Consider the following 22,339-nt stretch of genomic DNA (forward strand, 5'->3'; position numbering starts at 1 on the left):
TATAACGAGACCGTATATAAAGGATAAAAATATTTTAAATTTAATTTAAAGTTGTGATATTACTAGTCCACCTTTTAAGCGACGCTTTAAACCGCTAGTTATCTTAAAGATAGCCGTCTTAGTCTAGAAATTATTAGCTTTAGACGTCGGCCCCTTTAAAAATAACCAGCGGCGGGAGGGGTACCTCATTACAGCTTACATACTCTAAGGCAGTAATCTATTCCCCTTTTTCGACGTCTTTTTTTAAAGGCTAGATAGTTAATAGCTTCGGTAATTACTTAGTAGTCACCGTTAACGCCTTAGCCGATACTTATTTCGTTGGTATTATAAAAGCGTTTAAAAGAGATATTAGCTAGTTTCGAGGTATTAAGTCTATTAAAAAAAAACGTTAATATTTACCATTATAACTTTATTAACCCGGTTATAATTAATTATTTTTAACTTTACGATTTTAACGAACTCGTTTTTAATTAAAAAACGAGTATATTATTATTATTTTAAAGTATAAAAAGCCTTAAAGGCGTTTAATATTCGTTAAATTATAAACTTAAACTTAATTAATATTAATATAAAGTTTAACCTAGCTTAATTAACGGCTTAATATATTAATTCACCTTTAAAAATAATAATAAAACCTGTTAATTTTTATTAAACTTATTTTTAATAAGTATATTAACGAGACGGCGTTAAATATATAATCGAGAGGTTAACTATTTACGAGCGGATTCGCGAGTAGCTACTCCGAGCTTTACGTCGCGCACGGCAGCCTATGCACGCTTTTAAATATTAAACGAAGATATCGTTATAAAGAGTAAAAATAAGCGAAAAAAATAAAGGTAATAATAACTTTAAAAAATAAAAAGTAATAATTAAATTAAAGAGTTTTTTAATTAGGATATACGGTGAAAAAACGCGTTCGTGGGGTAAAACGCGGTGGCCCGTAACGCGGTGGCCCGTGAGGAGGTGCTTTAGCTTATCCCCCGTATGGGGACAGTCCCCAAAGATGCGGTCCCGGAACCGCGGCCCAGGGCCCGAGAAGAGCGGGTGCGCGACCCACTCGTCCACGAAGCCCGGCCGCGCCTCGTCCCACTCGTACTCGAAGTCGGCCGCGTGCTGCCGGTGCCACATCGTGTCGCGGCGCGGCACCATACCGGCTTCGGGTTGCCCGCCGCGTCCGGGCTCGCCGGCTGGGGAGCGTCGCCGCGGAGATCCGTGACCTCGAGGCCCTCGCGCTTCACGCACGGCATCGCCAGGGGCTGGTAGCACTTGGCGCACCGGACGTCGCGGCGGCACTTGGGGCACTTGTCGCGGTTGAACAGCTGCTGCTGCCAGCGGTCGTAGCCGAGCAGGTGGCCGCAGGGGAGCAAGTCCGTGCGCTCGAACGTGTGTGCCCTCATCCTCTTGTTGTACTCATGAATGCTCGCGGCCTCGGTGCCCTCGAGCGGCAGGCCGGAGGCTGATTTGCCTGTGTCGAGCTTGTTGTCCTGGCAGATCTCGCATTCGGCAAACAGACGGAGATGGTACAGCTTCTCCGGCCCGCCCTGCATCAGGCAGACGTAGTCGGGGAACCAGGACGACTACTCGACGGTCGGGTGGTGGTAGTCCTCCTCCGCCATTTGTCCGCCGGGAGGGTTATCTTGGCCAGAGCCGGGGCCGGGGGCGTTACTCGAAGACATGTTTGCGGTTTTTAGGTAGAGGGTTATTAGCAAAAGCATATGTGTGTATGTGTGTGTGTGTGTAAGTCTATGCTTTGTTGCTTGTTAGCTAGATGGAGTGTATCCCATCCCCTCGGGGACAAGTCGAACGCTATATATCGTCCTCAAATACTGAAACCCTATCAGGCTGTTATTCTGTCTGTGGCTGGCACAAAGCAAGTGTTACACGACTTTGTAGACAAGCCGATTGCCAGGGAAATTTGTCCACACTGATTATAACCTCTTTACGAGACGTACAATGGATGCACTGGTAACCAGTGCCTCACACAGAGAACAAAGCCCTTGTGTGATCGATACTGGTTTTACTTCCGCCATTGTATCAAGCTGGACATATTTGGTTGTTTACTATTGTTTTGTTATGAAACACCTAGGAAGAAAGCTGGCCAACGTTTATGCTGATTTCAATACCCGGGTTGTTTTAACCACCCCTGGCCCCTTTTCCCCTGAATACTCTTAACACTATCTTTTATGGAGGAGGAACAATCTCCTATGTTAGCTATGAGGTTCCGCCACAAATTGTCTTGGAGGACAAGGTCCATGTTCTAAAACAATTAATGCATCCCTCTCTTCATTGGCTCTGTTCGAGCCACAGCATGCCGTCTTTGTGTTTGATGAGATTATATATACACATGCAATAGCAAGCTTGCTGTAATACATAATGGTTCACACACCATTACACTCCGAAGTAGAAACGACTATACACACTCCTACTCATTAACACAGTTCAATTACCAACGCAATCATGTCTGGATCGAACCAACAGTCGGGACACCTTCGTCCTGTCCAGGTCGCTGCCCTGCCGTATCGGACACGACCCAGCAAGGGACAGAACGGGCCCGAACCTCCGGAAGGGCCCGACGTTCCGCTACTGTTACAGTGTGGACATCCATTTCACTTCGCAACCGGAGGTCGAGGATCCGTCCGTCCCGGAGAAGCCTTCCGCATGGATGCTGCCCCATATCCGCGGCGACACGGATGCAAGCGACGAAGATGGCAGAACCGTCGTAACCAAGGTAACGCAGGATCCCACCTCGCGGTTCCAGCTAACCATGGTGACTCAGATGCGCCTCTGGAGCCCGACCTACGGCTCGCTCTCTCCGGAACACGACCCCAGCTGCGGCGAGGAGGACGACGAAGACGAGGAAATCGTCTTCGCCTGCATCCGGCTTGGCTTCTGCCTGGTCAGCACCACGATCCCGCGCTACTTCGAGGCCGGCCAACGGGTCCTGGGGCCCCTGCACACCCACGACGTCCGCGCCGAGGACGGGTCGTACAAGCTGCCGTGGCGCCTTGAGGCGGATGATGTCACGGGCGCGCTGGCGATGCAAGACTGGAGCCGGGACCAGCCGTCCACGACGAGCCAGTTCGGCGGCCTCGTGCCGTGCGTCAAGGCCTTGCTCCGGCAGGTGGCGATTCAGGCGCTGGAGGGGCCGGACGAGATCCTGGTCGAGGAGGACCCGGACTGGGACAAGTTCGAGGGGGCGGAGCCCAACTTCGAGGCCGCCATCGAGCCGCTCAACGAGGAGCTGGTGATTGCCGCCCTCAGTGGCGCTATGGCCGAGATCCGCGAGGCTTGCCTTCAATATGAGAGGGTGAAGAGCCGCGTTTGAGCGGAGCGAAGCTAAAAAGGGGATATAGCTTTGGGGTGATCAGCCCACAGAAGTAGCAAATAGACAGTAAGAGGTAAAGACGAACGATTTCGTCCAGAGCTATTAATGATTGAGGTAATATGATATTATGAATGCAGACTCGGAAACAATATCCCCCACAGATTTGATAATAATAGACAAAGTTCACATTGAGGAATTTCACCACATGATTAGCAACTTGATATGTGTCATCGAATGTCGATGGCTGCCGCCACCCGGCCCCAGCTGATTGGGATATGATCATCTAAACCCCAGTTCCCACCTTCCTGTAGACTCCCGTTCAACACCCGGGCTAACCTTTAGACCCTGGCAATAACCTGGTTCTTCGGTCAGCCATGATTATAACCTTGTCCATTTGAAAGCCCATCCTGGAAGGTATTTGAACGACCAAAGACTTCTCTAACTTGCATCCTTAGATCCTTGAGGTTGAAGTTCTATCATGAATACTTCAGAATGTTAGTTAAACTTCCAACTCGCCATTGCAATACTGAGTAACTAAATCGTGGTCAGCTCTAATGATGCTGGCTGGAACCTATTCGAGACCAAAGGCTCTCGAACTAAAAGCTATCGGGACGCTGACCGCATCGATCTCACCATGCCTAAACCGGACTGGGCATTCTATTTTCCGGTGCACGATACCGATAGGTACTCGCGGGCCATCCCATCAGAAGATGGAAGATGGAGGTGCTCTAGCCGTGCACAAGACGACGCCATCGAGAACTTTTCTTATCGAGTCCTTGCTGAACTTGCCCGTTATGGGATGATCTACAACAGTCGAGTAGACACAAGACGCCGCCAAAAGCCGGCAAACAACCTTGCCGAGTCGGGTCTTTGCTCTTTTCCGTGGCTTGTCGTGGGGCATAAGAAGGCAGGAAAAGGAAAAGAGGTCTTATGCCAATTGGCCAATGCCTCTATGGCCGCCGTAATAATCACGGAGGCCGCAGCCCGATATGCAGAGGATCAGGAGGACAATAAGCATGTGCTACCAATAGCATCTATCACTACTGTGGGCAAGGAGGTCTCCGCTTGGATTACATATCTTTCCAAAGCGGAAGATGGGAATGATGCATACGTCAGTGATCCATCTCCTAAAGACCCCCGCCTCTTGGTCGAGACGAACGGCTTGGACTGGCCTTGCACAGCGGATGAAACTTATTTGGACAGGAGACATGACATCGCTGGTCGATGTACTGCAACTCCGCATCATCTTAAGAGAACCTTCACGAGTGGGCAGTGCGACAGATGAAGCCTTCTCATTTCGACGTACATTGACCAGTGGAAGTTCTGTCACTTCAATCGCGGATCAAGGAATCAGACAAGAAATGATTCAGTTGTTCACCTCATGGGGCGAATCGAGGGTGCCGTGAGCCGTGGCATTGATGACCGGACGGTCAACCTCAGGATGTACGATGATGACAAAACAATGGGCAAAGCCGAACTGACGGAACTCTTTGACTATCTACTGAGATTTGCTAAGACGGGAGTTGAACTGGATGACAATGTGTCGAGCTCAGCTGATGCTGCCGACACAAATCAGACTTTAACTGATAAAGTCGAGTTGCTACTCCGGCACTACCAGACCGCCATAGTGGCCACGGAGCGTACAGATCGTGCAACTCTTCTCACGGAGATGAAGGCATCAATCGATTATTTACGTGAAGTGCTAGATGGAGCCGCTGAAGCGTTCTCGACGAAGGCAAGGCGACTTCGAGAGAGAAAATGCATCGCTACACCTGCTCCGTGAGGCCGAAGAGCGAATGGCAAGAGTGCAACGAATCGAAAAGGACGGGGTGGACAGTGTCGAGCGACGCTTGGACCAGAAACTTGATGCCTTGAACGAATCCATGAAAAGGTTAAACCCGTGTTGTTGTGCCTCGCACAGCAAATCAGGTTCCCAGGGCGTGCTTCCTGGCGATATGGAACCGGTGGCTACTGCCGACTCACGCTCTACGCACGAAGTTGGAGAGCCCTTAGGCGATATCATTTCTGGCAGCTTCCCAAAGGCCAGCCCAGGAGTATCTAGAATGGCTAGGCATCATTGACTGTTTTCCTGGAAGAAGTGGCTGGATATTGCATTGTGTGTCCAGCTTGGGACAGTGCCGGTGACAAAGCCATTGCTGACCAGATGGGGCTTTTTGCTTCAGTCCACCTCTTTGTTCACGTGTAATTATGAACCATATGGAAACTCTTTTAGCGTAGATGGCTTCGTTATGAAACCTGTATCTTCTAGCATGCTGAGCCAGAAAGAATTCATTATATGGCTGCTACACGGAAACAGTCAAGTAGGATCTGGCCACTTGAGTGTCCCTATTTAAGGCTGACATGGCCTCATATGAACAACGAATCAATTAAGATATCGAGTTACACACATGATTACATACCGTCTGATACATCAGTGAACGAATCCGAAAAAGCAATTACTTCAATGTCTTCAAGCACGGCTTCCGGTGCCCAAGGGACGCGCAAAGCAACAACAACACTATCGTATCTATGTGGTTACCGGACTTCATGGGCTGGCTAAAAGAGGCAGGCCAACCAGGTAGACCTAGGCTGCATTCTGTGTGTTGTATATGCTTTAAGCTGCTCGACATATCGACTGATGTCGGAGACATGTTCAATGCGTCCCTGGGAGGCTTGGACTTGTTTACTGGTGATTTCTACATCAAAAATCAGCTGGAGCAAACAGCCGTTCTCCCATGTGGTCACGTTATTGGAACCGAATGTTTGTGCAAGTGGGCGGTGGAGCAGAAACAGTGCCCCTTCTGTAAAATGGATATCGCATGCAGCCGTTGTCGCAGCACCATTTTCTCACCATCATGCTTTCCATTCACGGATTCTACCACCCAGTTCGGCTTCTTCCCATACGAGGCCATCATGAACGAAATCCCCTGGACCGACGGGGAGAGGGACGGACCCCTGGGGAATATATATTGTGGCAGGTGTCTAAGCGAGCAAGCTGTGCTCCTTCTGAACACCACGTTTGTCAGCAACGAGGCCTGCCCCTTGTGCAAACATGACGACCCCCAAAGCAATCCGCAAGAGACAGACGAAGAGCACCGCACAAAAAGAGAGCGCGCCGCCGATCTTTTCTTCCAGGACAGACTGCAAAACATGTACGATCTGGAGTTTCCTCGCCCTGACCTGCGGCCGCCTGAGCACGACCACGAATCTGAGCAGCTCGCTGAGGAACGGAAACTTCAGCGTTTCGACTTTTTGTGCGAGAGGCCGGAGATAGTGAGGCTCAGGCGTCGTATCTTCCAGAATTGTCCTTTTACTGGTGAGGAGGCCGGTGCGTTGACACTACTGGACGTGTATGACTTGAGCATGCTCACGGCATTCCTCACTCGCTTTTTTCATGATATAGAGACAAGCTGGGTTTGGTTTACGGACATCGACGAGCCGATGTCAATTGATACAAGTGAGCCAGCTGTCATTGCTCTACCCGATGATCTGTAGATAGGGTACATAAAGGGATATCGTGATAGTGGCTCATTGCAGATATTTGTGGCAGAGCTTACACATAACTAACGTAGTAATGCTTAAGGGTATCTTGCCTTTCATATTACACAAAAACTTCTACTGGAAGAAAAACAGGAAAGAGGAGAGGAGGGGGTGGGCGGGGAAAGGTGTCTCCGTACTCCTGATAGCCCATTCATCTCCATTTACTGCATCTACTCACAACACTCATATCACCCCCCCCCCCCCCTATTCTCTCACCACCCACATCATATATAACTATACCTTCATTACTACATGCATACCTCTACTGCCCCTGAGCCACCCCGTTCTTCGCCGCATCGTACACCAGCGCCATCTCCCGCATCTTAACAAAACCGAGGATCAGCGCCGTCAGGAACGTCACCTCGTCGAGCGGCGCGACGGCGGCCTGGAACTCGGGCTCGAGCTCCTCGAACTCGGCCGCGTCCAGGACGAGGTCCTCGCCCTCCTCCGGCAGCCGGCCGAGCTTCTCCGTCGCGAGCCCCCAGCTCAGGGCCTCGCGCAGCTGCGATTTCACGGCCGGGATGAAGCCGACGCCCTGGAGCGCCGGCCCCCCTTGCTGGGTGAAACACTCCTGTTCGTCAGCGAGCATCTGTGCCGCGTTCTCGGCGCTGTTGCCCTCGCCGAGGTAGCGGTGCGGGGACAGGACGTCCGGGTAGGCCATGGCGTCGCCTGGGTGGCGGTGGTCGATCATGTTGCTGACGGCGACGCGCTGGGCGGTGAAGGGGTCCCGGGCCGTGTAGTAGACGGTGGGCCGGTAGTACTGCGGCACGAGCGTCTCCGGCCTAGCGGGCCCGAGGTTCACGGGGGCGCCGTGTTTTAGATTGGGTAGCGGCCCCTTGAGCAACACGAAAGCAATATGGACCTGCGCAAGGAGCACCTCGTTGCCGGCGTAGAAGAAGCCTTTGGCAGAGCAGCCGTCCATCTCGGGCCAGGGGGCACCGTAGGATGGACTGCATAGGTTCGTTCGGACCTCTATTTGCAGCTGGAATCGGGATTTGGGGGCCGGAGGTATCACGACGACCGGGTCTGGGCTTCCGTATTGCCACTTGATACCTGCAGAAGCATAGATTGCTTCGGTGAAGTAGCAAAGATGGAACCAAGACGCCTTCTGGGCGTTTGTCGGAACCACCACATTGCCTCCCGGGGCGTTGCTGCCGGCGGAGGCATAACCTGGGACAACGTTGTTCCCCTGAGCTTGGTTAGCTCGGAAATCCCAGTGACTCCATAGAGCCGAGTTGAACGCCGGCTTCGCGCTCGTTCCATAGATCAAGTTGCCGTCGGCGCCGGGGGCGCCCGGCGCGCCGGCAGGGCGGGCCATGGCTAGACTGACCAGCCTCTGGATCTGATCCCCGCTGAACCCCAGCTTGGGCATCTGCTTGACGTTGCTTTGGCCAGACATGGCGGCGTTGGATACAGACGGAAATCCTGGTGCTGCTGGGAAGTTAGCAAGGTTCGTGTTTGTGTTGCCTCGGAGAGCGGTATCGATTCGGAACACTGAACTGATATCACCACTTTGAAGAGGTCCCAGTGGCCTAAATATAGTATATCGAGAGCGAGATGAAAGCGGAATGAAAAGGGGCTGATGCACAATGAACAAAGGCTTTGTTCCGACGGGTAGCAGCTGTTTTCCAAGATGGATGTGAACAAGTGTATTGTGATGTCCATGTCATAGCAAAAGAGTCTTTTGGTCGCCCGAGAGGGGCTTCGACAGCATATGCCTAATGAGTCTTTCGTTGAGCTGATATGGGGATGTATCTATGAGTAGGTACCTCACATATTTGGGTAGTAGAGCAACGGGGTCAAAGTGAAGAAGCCTGAGGCAAGAAAAAGGGAGAATATCAAGGTGCTCCTAAAAGGGTCGAAAAGTGACCGTAGAAGGACTTGAACGCTTCGCCAGCGAATCGCTAACTTTCCTCCACCTCAGTCTTATGCTGCTATCAAGACGCAGACCGCCGCAAAGGTCTGGCACTTCAGCCAACTTACCATTCAGAGTCTACAGATGGCTCCTCCGACCGAGCCTCTTTGCTTGAAGTATATTAGGAATAAGGATACTAACGCTGGGCTACACCGATCCTGTCAAGGGAGGTTCCAGTCAAGTCGAGTTGTAAAGCCTAATTATTACTGCATAACTTCGAACAAAAAGGGGTCGGCTTGGACAATTAGGCACCTAAGGCTTGGGTTCGTAATGACATTGTTCGTTGAGTGGGTTGCCAGATCAGGGCCCAACACAAAATACATCAGCCAGAAAGGGTGGGAAGAGTTGCCCCGGAACACAGACCACTAATAAGCCTTTGTCACCCAAAGGTCAAATAAAGAAGTCTTGGACACCATGCCTGTATGCAAACTTGATGGAAGAAATCGGAAGGGAGAAAAAGGGGTTGGCTGACTAGCCCTGTTATCAGGCTTTGTTCTTACGTGGAAATACCCCTGACAAACGCGGTTGTTCCCGAACTGATGCGAGCAACTCTTTCGGGCACAATATATGTATATATGTCCCCTGTAGACCCTCTCTCTTTCTATCAATCAATAACTACCTACATCACACATACACTCACACCAGAAACCACTTACTTACTTACTTACTTGCGAAGTCAGTTATTTGCATAACTGCCATTCATTTCCATTCCCCAATCACCCATTTGCAAGCCACTCCATTCTCCAGACCCAAGCCATGTCTTCTTCAACTTCTCCTTCCTCCCCACCCACCGCACCATCCGCTCCGCCACCGGCGCCATAATCCACACCCCCCACGCCCGCCTCGCACGCCACTTCGAAGTCGAGGAAGAAGGCACCAGCCAATGCCGCCTCGTCGTGCAAGGCGTCCTGATGCCGCAGCTGGCGACCATCAAGCACGCCGAGTACTGCCGCTGCGCGTGGCCGGACGAGGACCTCGTCACGCTCTGGATGTACTGGATGGCGCAGGTGTGCCTGAACCACGGCCTCGTTACGGCGAAGCAGGCCAACGCCATCATCGTCGGCGAGACGGGCTGGTCGACGCAGCACTTCGAGTACGCCAGCGAGGAGGGCGGTGAGAAGATGCTGGACGCGGACGATCCGGATGAGGGGAGCCCTTGCGTGCTCGACTTGGACATGTTCCGGGCGGTCTTGGCGCTGGACAAGGTGTGCTGGGGACGGAAGATCGGCAAAGTTGAAGAGATCCAGACTCCAGAGTGAGTAAGATATGTCAAGCAAGTCCCGGATGATAAGAAAACATATGTTATGTAGGTACAGGTAAGTAATCCTAAAATTCATACTCTACAAGCCAAATCGTGATTTCGCTTTCCAAAGTTTCATATAGAGCAATTAATACAGGTACATGGCCAGATCAAGTGTAGCACGAATAGAACATGCCTCCCATCTTTTGATACAATGCCATGTGAATGATAGACTCACAACGAGGAACGCGTCCGATATTTATGAGCTGCCCAAACTAGAAACCCCTTATGTGAATGCCCGCTCAATATCCCTCAGCATCCACCCCGTACACCCAAACCGCCCCGTATCCATATCCGCCTCCTTGAACCCGACGCACTTCCAGCAGTTCAGTAGCCGCTCCGGGTCGTACCGGTTCTTAACCTCGAGCAGGCGCGCGTAGTTGTCGCCCCAAAACGCCCGCCGCCAGTCGCCCAGCGTGAACGGGTTAGCCTCGTTCTGGTACGCACCGCCCTCAGCGCCCAAGCCGTCCAGCACCTCGGCCTGCCGCGTCATGTTGGTGAGCTGTACGAGCGCGTCGAGCGGCTCCTCGTACGGCGCGTCCCACACGAACGTCCCGCTCGTCTCGAAGTGCCACAGCGCCCATACCACGCGGGCGTCATCGACGTTCCGTGCTGCTCGCTCTGCTGGGCCTTCCTATAGAGCGCACTCTCGTTGTTGTTGTACGTGTACGGCGTCGTCACGGGCGGGCCTGTACATACTCCGCGGATCGAACCCGAGCCCCTGCGCGCGCCGCAGGTAGGCCAGGATGTCGCCGCGCCCCGCGGCCGTCGTGAAATGAGTATCAGTGTTGGAGGCTTACAGGAGACAGAATACTATGGCCACCACCCATGAACCATCCTCCACTGACAGCTACGGTAGGGAAGTAAGGAGATGCAGCAAGAAATAAGGGGGCGAAGAGAAAAAAACCAATCGGATCTCCTCGGCAAAGCAGGGTGGCCAAAAAGCCGGCCAGCACAATGCACGAGTGATACCCAAGCCGGCGGGCTGCCGCGTTGATATTGGCGGGGATCCTTCCTGTTTTATACAAAGTACACCACCGGAAATTGACTGGCGTCTATCACTAGAAGTGCGATTGCAGCTTCATGCAATTCAGAAGTACATCAATTCAGGAGTACCGCAATTCTGAAGGACAGAGAAACCATCATCATATAAAAGCTACGAATACCAAAAGCCCCTTAAACGCCACGCCCGCATTGTATGCCAGCCCACAGAAAAGGCTTCGCGACATTCTGCTGCCTTCTCTCGTCTCTACCCATCCGTATTCTTTCTACTATTACTCCTGCTACTTCCACCATCGTGACTCTTCTTCTTCTTCCCGCTACTACCATCATGACTCTTCCCCCTCGTCCGCCTCCGACCCCCCTCCAAACTCCTCCTCAACCTGCGCTGGTAATGAAGCAACCCCCTCCTCCTCTCCGCAGCAGCGACAGCCGGATCCTCCTACTCCAGCCCCCTGAACCTGCGGTTAAACTCCGTCACCGGGATCGCGATCGACTTGTACAGGAACTCGCGGCTCGACTCCTCGCCCACGGGGATAAAAGGACCCACCGACCCGCCTCGCAGCACGATGCTGAGCCCCGTCCGCTCGCGCTTCACAATCTGGATCTCCTTGAGCGGCACGTCCCACTCCGTCGTCAGCCGGTCGCTGCGGATCAGCAGGATCCGGCTGTACGTCACCATCACCACCATGTTGTCGCGCGGCAGCTCTAGGTGCGCCACGTACACCTCGTTGAAGTACTTGCCGTTGTCCGTCTGCTTGAGCCAGAACTGGCCCAGCGCCTCGCGCTGGTTGTAGGGGCGCACAATGCCGTCCGCCGGGATGAAGCGCGTCAGCCGCACCCGGTCCAGCTCCGACCCGTCGAACACCGTCATCGTGTTGCGGATGCCCTCCGAGAAGTTGGACGCCATGTCGAACACGCCGACGGCCGGCTTGGTCAGGAGACCCACGCCGCCCTTGACCATGCCCTTCATGAATCCGGCCGCCCCGCCCGTCTCAGCTCCCTCTAACGGCTTCTTCACAAGGCCACCTGCGCCGGATGCGACCGAGGTGAAGAATGAGTTGGCGCCCGTCGTGATGCCGAAGAGTGCGTGCTTGGGTCGGTTTCTGGCCCGCGTGATACGACGGCGGTCCTGGAACTGCTTGTCCAAGGTGGCTGCTGCCAGACCCTTGCCAAGACTGCCCGTGATCTTGGAGAACGAGTCCGAGAAGCCATACACCGACTTCTTGACGAAACTTGCGGCACCCTTGGCGATACCAATACCAAGGTCCTCGGGCTTGTCCGACATGATGAGACCCTGGTATGGCTCGTAGAAGACGTCGGTGATACCGCTGCTGAGGTTGTTAAAGAGACCAACGGGGTTGCCCAAGAAGTCGGCACTGCCGATGATCTTGTGGATCTGGTAGATGACCTCTTGACTGTAGTGGTTCGACATGTTCTGTACAAGGACAGGGACTGACATGCGTGCATTCTCCAGTAGCAGTGCGTTCATGCGGATTGGCGCATCGTTGACGTTTCGATGGCCATAGTCATGGCGTTGATGAAGAACATGATGGGGTTCCGCGACGATGTCTTGTCTTCCACATTGACTCGCTCTGTGCGCATGAAGGAGAGGTCAAGCTGCATAGGTTGAATGTTGAGGACTTCGAAGTAGATATCTTGGCCACCCTGCTCTTGCTTCGGCTCGGGTATTTCCAAGTCCTCGTCGCACAGCTTGCCCTCGTGCGTCTCGGTCCAAGCAGCGCCGGGTACCTTCGTGAAGTCCAGAACAGCATAGATGAAGTCTTCGTCCAGCTCGATGGTCATTTGCTGTAGTAGCAACGTTGCATACTTGACATACAGCACACCGTAGTCATTGTCCTTGACTCTGGTAACCTGGGCATGGAGCGACGGATGCATCTCAATCTCCTGCGCCTGCTTCGGCACAACACTGGGGTAGAGCACCATGGGGAATAATCCTCCATAGAGCTGGTTGTCGATCTGGATCCACTTGATGGACGTGCTGATTGTCTGGTACAGTGCCGACTCCTTGTAGCTCAGTTGCACGTCGCGGAAGTTGAGGTAGGCAAGCTCCTTGAGTGACGTATTGATAAGCGAAACGCCGATGCCCGAAAGCTTGAGTTGCGCTTGGAAGGTGGTGCCGGTGTCCAGGTTCTTGACTTCGAAACCTCCACTGCTGTTGGTGCTCAATCCCGTTCCCGTTCTCTGGCGGTACAAGCTCTTGCTTTGCTTGAAGTTGGACAAAATCAGGGTTTGGGTCGGCCCATCAGCCGCGACGTGGATGTCGATGATCTTCTGAGTACCTGAGCCACTGACGAACTTCATGGGGATCAAGTTTCCAATCTCCGCTAGTTTCACATGTCGCTCTTTGCCAAAAGCGGTGATGACCACCTCTCGGAACTTGGCTGCCGGGAAGTCCCAAGCGTAGGGCATGATACTTCGAGGAGGGAGTCGGTATTTGACCGGTCGCCAGCCAGAGCGATCCTCGCCTCCCTCTTCGTCAACGTTGGGGTTGGCTTGGTAGAACACGAATTCGGTATCACTCTCATTCCTCATAGAGAATGGCCATGCCTTGGTCTCCATGCTAAGATGCAAGAAGATGGTCGAGTCTTCCATCAAGATCTCGACGCGAACAAGCCGCTGGCGTTGGCCCGCTTTCGCGATCTTGATGTGGTTGGTCCCCAGATCCGAGATGTTGAAGGGAGATGTCCATTGGTTATTGATGCCTGGGAAGCAGAGCGCAAGCTGCTTGGCGGGCGACCGTTGAAGCGTGTGCAGAGCTTGGAGTGAACCGGTCTGCAGGGTCATGATGTTCGAAGAACCTGGCTCGCGAATGTTGATCTCCTCGCCGAGCTTGTTCTTGACGATGAAGCGAGGCGCAAGAGTTACAACCCTTGTCATCTTGTATTTGCCTTCTCCCGCTTCGATAGTAATGCCAACATGGTACTCTGCGTTCCTGTTGACGGCCGGCAAAATAACATCACTGGTGCTTCCAATGGCATCGAAACTCTGAGGCTTGCTCCATTCCGAGTCTCCGATCTTGAGCAGCGCACGGTTCTTGTGCTCGTCGCTCGGGTACGAGAACATGAAGGGAAGGGCTTTGGATTGCCCTCTGGCGGATGCATTGAGCTGCGACTGTCCCGCGGCTCTCTTCGCCTGTTGCAAGGGCTGCTTGGCGCGAATGTTAACATCCAAGCCAGTCTTGTTCAAGAGGACGTAAGGACTGAACACTGTAACCTGGAATGCTCCTCCGCCGTCGGGAACTCGGTAGTAGTGGAGAGACAAATGTAGTTGAAGACCTTCCTCGTCCTTGCAGACCAGTCTCTTCTCTTTCCGGAAATCCTCTTGCTGTCCAGGGTTGACAATAGCAAACTCGCTGGGCTTAAAGACAGTGTCCTGCATGTCGACACTCATAAGAAGCAGATGAGACAGTTCCACGACATGGACGGGACTAACGCCGCCCTTGCGAAGGAAGTTCGTCCAATCTCTCTTAGTGTTTTTGTCGTAGATGCGGTACTTGAAGTCGTAAGGCAGCAAGTTCTCGAGAACGATTGGGGGAGACAGCTTGATCTTCATATAAGGGTATTTCCTGGTTCATCATGTTAGCATTGTCGGGTCTAACTCGAGAAACTAAAACTTACCCGGTGAGGAAATGGCCCTTTTCAAAAGTTGTGCTCATCTGGAAGTAGAACGGATCGTTGGATTCGCCCTTGCACATCAAGGTGCGCGTAGGCCGTTTCAAGAGATCTCTCCACCACAAGTTCTCAGAGGACCATGCATAACCAAAGCCAGAGTCTGGCCGAACCAGCAGTGACTTGACGAAACATGCTGCGACAGGGGCAGGTCGACTCTCGCCAGGCGGGATCTTCTCAATCTTGAGCAGATGACCCTCGTCGGCATCGTACACTCCGAGCTCGACCGGTATCTGCGTTTGGTTTTCGACCACCAATGGTGACCTCAAAGTCACATACTTAATGTTGTCATTTCCGAGCTTGACCTCGACCAAGAGCTTATGTAACGCGTTGTCGGCCTTTGGGTGTAGACTGTAGAGGTATTCACCCTCACGGTTGAGCCGGATGTTCTTAACGATGTCGAACCCACTGCCCTCAATCTGAACACTGACGCTGTTAGCTGTGTTGCTCTCAGACATGATGTTCTCGCGCATCTTCTCCCAGTGCTCGAAACTCCAAGGTGCTTCTTCTCCATCCGTGAGCTTGGCTGAGATGTTCTCGGTGTTGCTTTGGTTTCTAGCCTCCACGACGACATCGAAGCCAGTGTAGTTCCTGATCTTGTAGGGTGCCTCGGTGCTTCTGGTCTTTTCAAGGACATTCTCATTGCCTGTGAGGAAGTCGAATGATTTCGAAGCAACCGCGATAGTTGCTGTTGTGACAGTGACCTCGAAAGTCTTCTTCGATTGGAGGTCAACAGACAGAAGACCATCCTGGGATTTGGCAACGCCAACACCCAACTGCCACGGCTCAAGCAGAGGCTCCCAAGCAGACTTGGCGAAATTGTAGACATTGATGTACATGTCAATTGCTGTCTCCGCCTTGAGACTACTAGACCAGTCTGCTGCAGAGGCAGTGAAGCTTTTGATGTTCATATCCAGGATTGGCAGCTCATGCAAGTCGCCAATCAGAACGATACGGATGCCATCAATGCTAGCAGTCATCTCCTCGTGGCGCTTCGGTCCCTTATTGACATCATGGACCGGCTGCGGCGGCTGAGATCCCTTGCGGGTTCTAGTTGTCACGGTGCCAATAGTCTTGGTTCCCTTCGTCCGTTTCGCAATGGTGGATTGACCTTTGCCGCTCGCAGAACGCTGTTTGATGCCATCATCCCGTAGCTGTGAGGCCTTTTTATCGGATGCGCTAGGCTGCTGTGGCGGCTCCGGGTCATTTCCTGACAGCTCAGATGCCTTGCTCACGATCTGGAGAACAAGCAAAATATCCCGGAGCGATACTCGAAGGATCAGTGGATCAATGTCCAGGTGCATGTTGGTCGTGTTTGGCTGGGAACTATCCATTGACATCTGGATGGAGAAATCATCGAGAACACGTAGTCTTGACGCTTCGAACTTGTCCATGCGGCACAGGAACATTCCGACCTGGGATACCTGGAAAGTCAAGGCGTGCTGTTTTGATAGAAGCACCTGCTTGGTGCCCAACACGATAGCTTCAGAGCTCGAACTGAGAGGATTGGCGATCAGAATCACTTGAGCGTCGACGACATTCACTCGGAAAGCGATGTCCATCTTCGATTCCTTCTTCTTCTTCTTCTCTGGCTCGCCTCTCTGCGATACGGTCTTCTGCGACTTGGCTCCAGTATCGGCGACCTGCAATGACTCCGTCTCTGAACCATCTGGTGTTTCCTCTAGGCTGTCGTCAAGAGGAGTTGCCTCATCCACAGCCAAGCCGGCCGCAATGAAGCGCTGGATGGCGTAAATGTAGTCCAGTGTGAAAATGATTCTGGGACTGTCGATCGCGACTACGGCGATCAGATTCCTATTGTCGCCACCAGTCATTGAGACAGATGCCATGAACTGCTGGACACTCTTGTTTGCGGATGTCATGATCTTGCGGAACTTGTTGGTATCTTTCTGGCGACTGTCCTGGATTGAGAAGGACTGAATCACGAACTCAGCTTCCAACGAGCTATCCGCGAGTATTCGTGTCTTCAGCGTGCTGTCGTCGAGAGAAAACTGCGCAAGGCTTGCTTTCTCAATGTTCCCAACTGGTCGGTCATCGGGGGCATTGATCAATTCGAGGCCAATCTTGTGCACATTAAACACAAGGTCCAGTTTGGTCCAGGTTTCCTCGTGAGATCCCAGCTCCGGACCAAGGTCCACGAGATTGTCATTCTGCGTGGAATGCATGGAAGTCATAGTCTTGGCCCTACGGAGCGTTCCTTCGTCCACATCTCTCTCGGCTTCCTCGCCACTTGCTTCAGCATCGGTAGCGAATGCAGCAGGCACGGAACGGGATATCGCCAACAGCGACTGCATCTGATGTTGGGTGATTCTCAGATTGAAGTCTGTCATCTTGCCCTCAATCTCCATGTCGGGACGTTTCCAGCCTTTCTTGTGTTCGGCATACGTGATGTTGAAGCCAAGGTCAACGTGGTCGATCATCTCAAGCTCCTCCGACATGTCACCAGGATAGTGATAGAGCGATGTAAGCCTGATGTTCCTGATACCCGCCGAGAGCTTCATAGCGATTTCCGAGTTCTCCGAGTCGCTCAAGGGGGCGAACTTGTTCTGGGCGTAGATCTCACCCAGGTAAGCCGTCATAAGGTCACGCTGAGCTTGATCCGGATCGACCGCAGCAGGGAAAACAATGATAGGGGTATTGACAATAACGTCAAACTTGAAACGGCTCGTACTTTGCTGCAACTGCTGGGCTTGGTTGGCTGCAGCTTGCCTTGCAGCGTTGTAGATAGCTTGCACTTACCGAACTTTACCAGGAACTCGATGATCTTTCGGAAAGGCTCTTCTAAGAAGTTAACCTTGATGGAGCCGGCGCGCAAGAATACCGACGAATCGTAGCCCGGGTATGCCTTCTCATTGCTTGAATCGAAGGTTTCATAGCGGAAGTCGGCAAGTTCGTCGCCTTGGATGGTGATGAGCCGCCGGAAGCTGGAGGACTCTGACGCACCCACGTTCACGTCATCCACCAAACTCAGGTCACCTAGCTTCGCTCCGACGCGCATGGTCTTGCCCGACAAGTGAATACCGACATCGGCGTGATTGAACGAAAGAGTCGCGAGCCTGATGCCATCGTTATTGAGAATCATTCGAATCGTCTTGAGATCGATCTTGACGCGTATGGAGCCTCCTTCATTCTGCTCCGGTTCCGGATCAGGCTCCACGATTTCGACCGCATCGTCCTCATCATCGGTATCCATAAGCTGCTGCCTCTGCTTAGAACCTGCGTTGTTGTTGTTGTCATTGTTAGTGAACGTGACAAGGATGAAGTCGAGCAGGTTCAACAGCGTTTTCCTGGTCACGATCAGGTTGATCGTCGATATTGCAACATCCACGTTGGTCTCTATCCCGTCATAGACTGACATGAACTCGGGTGAGTCTCTCTTGACTTTGAAGAATTTGACTTTGACGAGTTCTCTTTGTCCCTTGCTGTCCTCGGTATCGTTGGAGGAAACGATTGATTTGAACTCCGCCGGAGGGTTGTCCACAAAGTCGTCCACAGTCACAGAGCCCAGTGAGACATTCGCGGCCATATCAAAAGGCCGAATGAAGAACTCGAGGTCGAAGTTCTCGGCGACCAGCTCTACCAGCAACGATTCGGTTCCCTTACCGTCCGGATCGCTGCGGTAGAGAGAACCTTGCAGCTTGTCAACGGCGAACCTGAATTCAAAGCTTCGCTGTTGCATCTTCAGCTGTTGATTAGAGCTGCCATCGGGCGCATCCTCGAAGGCATCATCATCATCGTCATCTATATCATCGTCGATAATCACAGCAGATTGCTGGGTCATGAACAGGCTATTAGTCTGGGGCTTCGTCTGGTGACTTTTTCGTGAACGATTCGAAGTAGTACTGAGAAGGCGTGGTCTCTTGGTTTGCTGCTGCATTTGACTTTGCGGTTCGTCACCGCCAAACTTCGGGATGGCAACGTCGATCAGTTTCATGAGGCTCTTATACTTGGTGTCCGAGACTGCAGCATGTAGCACCGGCATGTGTCCAGCAATCTTCATCCTGGTGAGGTTCGGGGCTTTTGGTAAAATCGACATGGCAACTGTGAAGTCCAAGTTGATCTTCTCCACTATATGGTAACGCCGTGCGTCGTTCTTCTCGATGAGTTGGGTTTTGGTTTCTTCGATCGACGGACCAATAAGGAGTTGCGTAGATGTCAGCTTGACAAGGAAACGGTCGTACATAAGAGACTCAAGCTGTTTGAAGTCTTCATCGGAGTACTGCTGGTTCTGTTTATCCTGGATCTGCTTCAGGGTATCCTTGTCCACCAGTTCACTGGAGACACTAATATGACCAGCGTCCAGGATGAGACAGGTAGACTCCTTGACCGTGATGCTCTGAGGTACAATAATCAGAGGTGCTTGCAGGTCCAATTTCGCATTGATGGTCTTGTGCTCCTCGAGTGCGAACTCCAGGCCGGCTCTCGTCTGCTGTCGCAAACCCTCGACAGTAGCGCCAGCAGACTCCATGAGTGCGGTGATGGACTCCATATGACGCTCAGGAGGCTTGAAGAAATCCACGATGCCGATGACGAAGTTGGGATTCCAAATAATCTCCAAGGGCTTCAGCTTTGCTGTGACAGCGAAATCGCCTTGGCCATCCAGTGGGTTCTGTTCGACAGACACATCGAAGAACGTTTCATGTTCGGTGTTTTCCAGATCAACGATGGACAGTCGCTTTTGTCGGCTCAGTTCCGGCGCATCTTTGACTCTGACAATTTCCTTAAACTGCGAGGCAGGAGTGGTCCCATCCTGCACGCGGAAACCACCGAGACTCACATCAGCCAATACCGAGTCAGGTCGCTTGATTCCTCGGGCCTTGAAGAGGTCGAAATGCAAGCTCAGGAGATCCTTCTTGGATCCATGAGGGTCCTGTCGCAAAGTGAAGCTGCCAGTGCTCAGAGACGCTTCGAGTTGCATCTTGACAGTATCTCGCGGAGTATCCACAGCTTCAGCCAGGGCCGTCTTCTCATCCCAGTCGATTGCTTCGTAGAGTTCTTGGCGTTGCTCCTCTGTCATCTGGGTGTTCTCGGTGGAATCCGAGGGATGGGCAGGCTTGGAGCCCCAGGCCCAGGCGAGCCAGCCTTGTTGCTGCGGGTCTTGCTTCGGGGCATTCTTGAGTGCTTCAGCATTCTCCTTCTTCAATTGGTTCCTGGCGAGGGATCGCCAGAAGCGTAAGTCTTCATAGCCCAATCTCAGCTCCAGCTTGTCGAGATCCTCGGTTTCTGCTGGCGAAAACTGCTGATTGGCTTTCTTCTTTTTGAACAGTTCGATATACCGCTTGCGGTCATCGCGGCGTTCACGGAAGTAGTCCCACGTCCACCGGCGATTGCGCTCGTGGATCTTGTTTAAGACAGCGTTCCCGGCGAATTTGAACCAGGCTCGTGGGTCTTCCTTAGGCGAGACATCCTTCGGCTGAAGCTTCTTGTACTCTTGATGACGGATAAAGTAGTGGAATAGGTCGACCATCATCAGACTGTCTCGGTACTGATCGTCATCAAGGACAACACCGATCTCGTCAAACAAGAGGTTGCCCTTGAATTTCGGAACGTGGGCGTCGCCCGTCTTGTCCAACTCAATCTTCGCCTGGCCGCTCACCGGCTTTAGTATGAACTGGTGGTTTGCCGTATTCTCGTTATCAGCTCCACCAATCATGCCCTTGAAGCTCTCCACCATCTTGTCATGACTTATCTCGGCCTCGCCCTTTGCGGGGACCTCTCGGCCGGAGCCGAACAACTTGGTGTCCGTATTCCAGTATACTGCCAAAGCCCCTAGTTTGGCCAGTTTGTGGGTTGTCTTGGTCGAGTTCTGGATGAAGGTAGGTTTCCACTCGCCATCTGTGGAGACGGCGCTGAACTCTCCTAAAGTGATGCCCAGGGCAAAAGGGTGGCCCGGGGCTGATATGGAATCTTCGTATCGGACATGGATATTCTTCACTGTCACCTGGAGATTGTCGACAATCTTAGTGACAAGACTCTCGGTAAAGCTCTGGCTCTTTTTCTGTTCTTCCTGGCTGAGGCCTTCCTGTGAACGTTCCTTGAGCAGTTCCGCCGAGTCTAGCTTCTCCATCTTGATGCGCTGTTGACGCCGCTCCTCCTCTTCCTCGTCATAGGCAGCCTCCTCTTTCGGGGAGGCCAACAGAAAGACATCCTCGATGAAGATCTTGACCGGAGCGCCACGCAGGTTGGACCATGGTATCACAAGCGTCAGCTCGCCCAAATGTCCTTCGACAACATTTATGGGCAGCTTCAGCTGGTCTAGGGCCTCCTTCCGCAGCTCGAGGTTGCGCAGCTTGACGTCGCCAGACCAGATACCGACCTTCAGCTGGGCAGGGTCAAAGTTCTTGACGTACATGCCCAGGAAGCGGTTCAGCAGTCCTGCAACCAAGCCTTCCAACATATTGACTGTGGGGCGCCGTAACCCGGGCCGGGACGTATTCGATGATTAGGGCGGGGTATTGTGAGTTCTCATCGGCAGGAGGAGAGCAATAGGGTCGTGGAGAAAAGGCCGATATGAGGGTGAGGGTCGACACAGAATCGGTGATTGCGCTCCAGAATTCGAAAGGGGGGCACTGAGATCGATCAGGGGCGAACGAGGCGAGGTATTGCTCAAATGGATGTCGTGAAGTGTTATTGATTGAATTACACTGAAGTAATCGGAATCGGGTATCTAGGTCGAAAAACTAAGTACGTTGCAGGAGTGGATTGAAACAAAGCCAGCGCAGGAAAGATCAACCAACCGCTACTCCCTCTTGACACGGAGAAAAGTCTGGGGGAGGAGAGGGGAGGATGGATGTAAGTTTAGGTAGGTAGGTATGGAAGGATGGTGTTTTCCCAAAACAAATGACATGTGTGGGAATTTCTCGATATAGCAATCAACTATTCCGCATCTAGGTTAAAAATGGACATGGACTCGATATCGGTTGGGCACCCCATCGGTCAGGAAGCTTGCCCAAGATAGAACGAGAGGCAGGCGTTGAGTGGTGCGAATGCATGCAGCAGTCAGGTTACTACTCTCTCCTCGATTTGGCTGGTGCCTTGGAACTGATGACGCCAATAGTCGCTACCAAAGCAAGCTGGACATCCACCATCGACCTGTCGTGGTTAGTGACTGTGGCTGGAGCTTTGCGCTAGCTGTTGGTTCGTTGGCTGGTGCAGGAGGGTGGTCTGGTCAAGCTTCCAGTCTACATGACACAAAGAGAAGTGCTGCATTGTAATGTATGTATTCGTCGTAGCTATAAGGATGTGTATCGACACAATGTGAATATAAAAGCCATGTTCTCGTTGAATCATACCTACTGATAGATGTTTACTAAAATGTTTACATCGGCAACGCATTCTGTCTTCAGTCCACTGGGTTACTAGCTTGAAGCTGCGGAGCAAACACCCCGCCAGCCTGTCAACACGCCATTGTGATCTGCCTTCTTGAAATGCTTCTGCTGCTTTTCGAGAGATGGTACATGCAATAAGTACATAAGGATTACAAGATCTTACCCTGGTAAACTCGCAGATGATTTGTCCAACCCCGAAATCACAAGCTTTTGCTGGTATCG

The 22,339-nt window shown here is 52.4% G+C and overlaps 4 protein-coding genes across 4 annotated transcripts; 2 read left to right on the forward strand and 2 right to left on the reverse strand.

Moving 5' to 3' along the window:
• Window positions 1-710: 710 nt before the first annotated feature.
• Window positions 711-1,676, reverse strand: PG994_001067 (uncharacterized protein; the record flags this gene model as incomplete). The annotated part of the gene is made up of 3 exons (XM_066852476.1): window positions 711-767; window positions 1,152-1,541; window positions 1,587-1,676. The coding sequence occupies 3 exons, from the start codon at window positions 1,674-1,676 to the stop codon at window positions 711-713; spliced, it is 537 nt and encodes a 178-aa protein (XP_066720617.1).
• A 986-nt stretch (window positions 1,677-2,662) lies between these two features.
• PG994_001068 (uncharacterized protein) lies at window positions 2,663-3,325 on the forward strand (the record flags this gene model as incomplete). The annotated part of the gene is made up of 1 exon (XM_066852477.1): window positions 2,663-3,325. The coding sequence occupies one exon, from the start codon at window positions 2,663-2,665 to the stop codon at window positions 3,323-3,325; it is 663 nt and encodes a 220-aa protein (XP_066720618.1).
• Window positions 3,326-6,238: 2,913 nt separating this feature from the next.
• PG994_001069 (uncharacterized protein) lies at window positions 6,239-7,685 on the forward strand (the record flags this gene model as incomplete). Its single annotated transcript, XM_066852478.1, has 2 exons — window positions 6,239-6,675; window positions 7,142-7,685. 2 exons carry the CDS (start codon window positions 6,239-6,241, stop codon window positions 7,683-7,685), a joined length of 981 nt encoding a protein of 326 aa, XP_066720619.1.
• A 1,811-nt stretch (window positions 7,686-9,496) lies between these two features.
• On the reverse strand, window positions 9,497-21,186 carry PG994_001070 (uncharacterized protein; the record flags this gene model as incomplete). The annotated part of the gene is made up of 7 exons (XM_066852479.1): window positions 9,497-10,028; window positions 10,398-10,714; window positions 10,780-10,801; window positions 11,541-12,497; window positions 12,593-14,668; window positions 14,721-17,487; window positions 17,529-21,186. The coding sequence occupies 7 exons, from the start codon at window positions 21,184-21,186 to the stop codon at window positions 9,497-9,499; spliced, it is 10,329 nt and encodes a 3,442-aa protein (XP_066720620.1).
• Window positions 21,187-22,339: the final 1,153 nt, after the last annotated feature.

The sequence above is a fragment of the Apiospora phragmitis genome (genome assembly GCF_038363925.1).
Source record: "Apiospora phragmitis strain CBS 135458 chromosome Unknown utg000002l:1.0-5516284.0:1.0-5523493.0, whole genome shotgun sequence".
Lineage (NCBI taxonomy): Eukaryota > Fungi > Ascomycota > Sordariomycetes > Amphisphaeriales > Apiosporaceae > Apiospora > Apiospora phragmitis.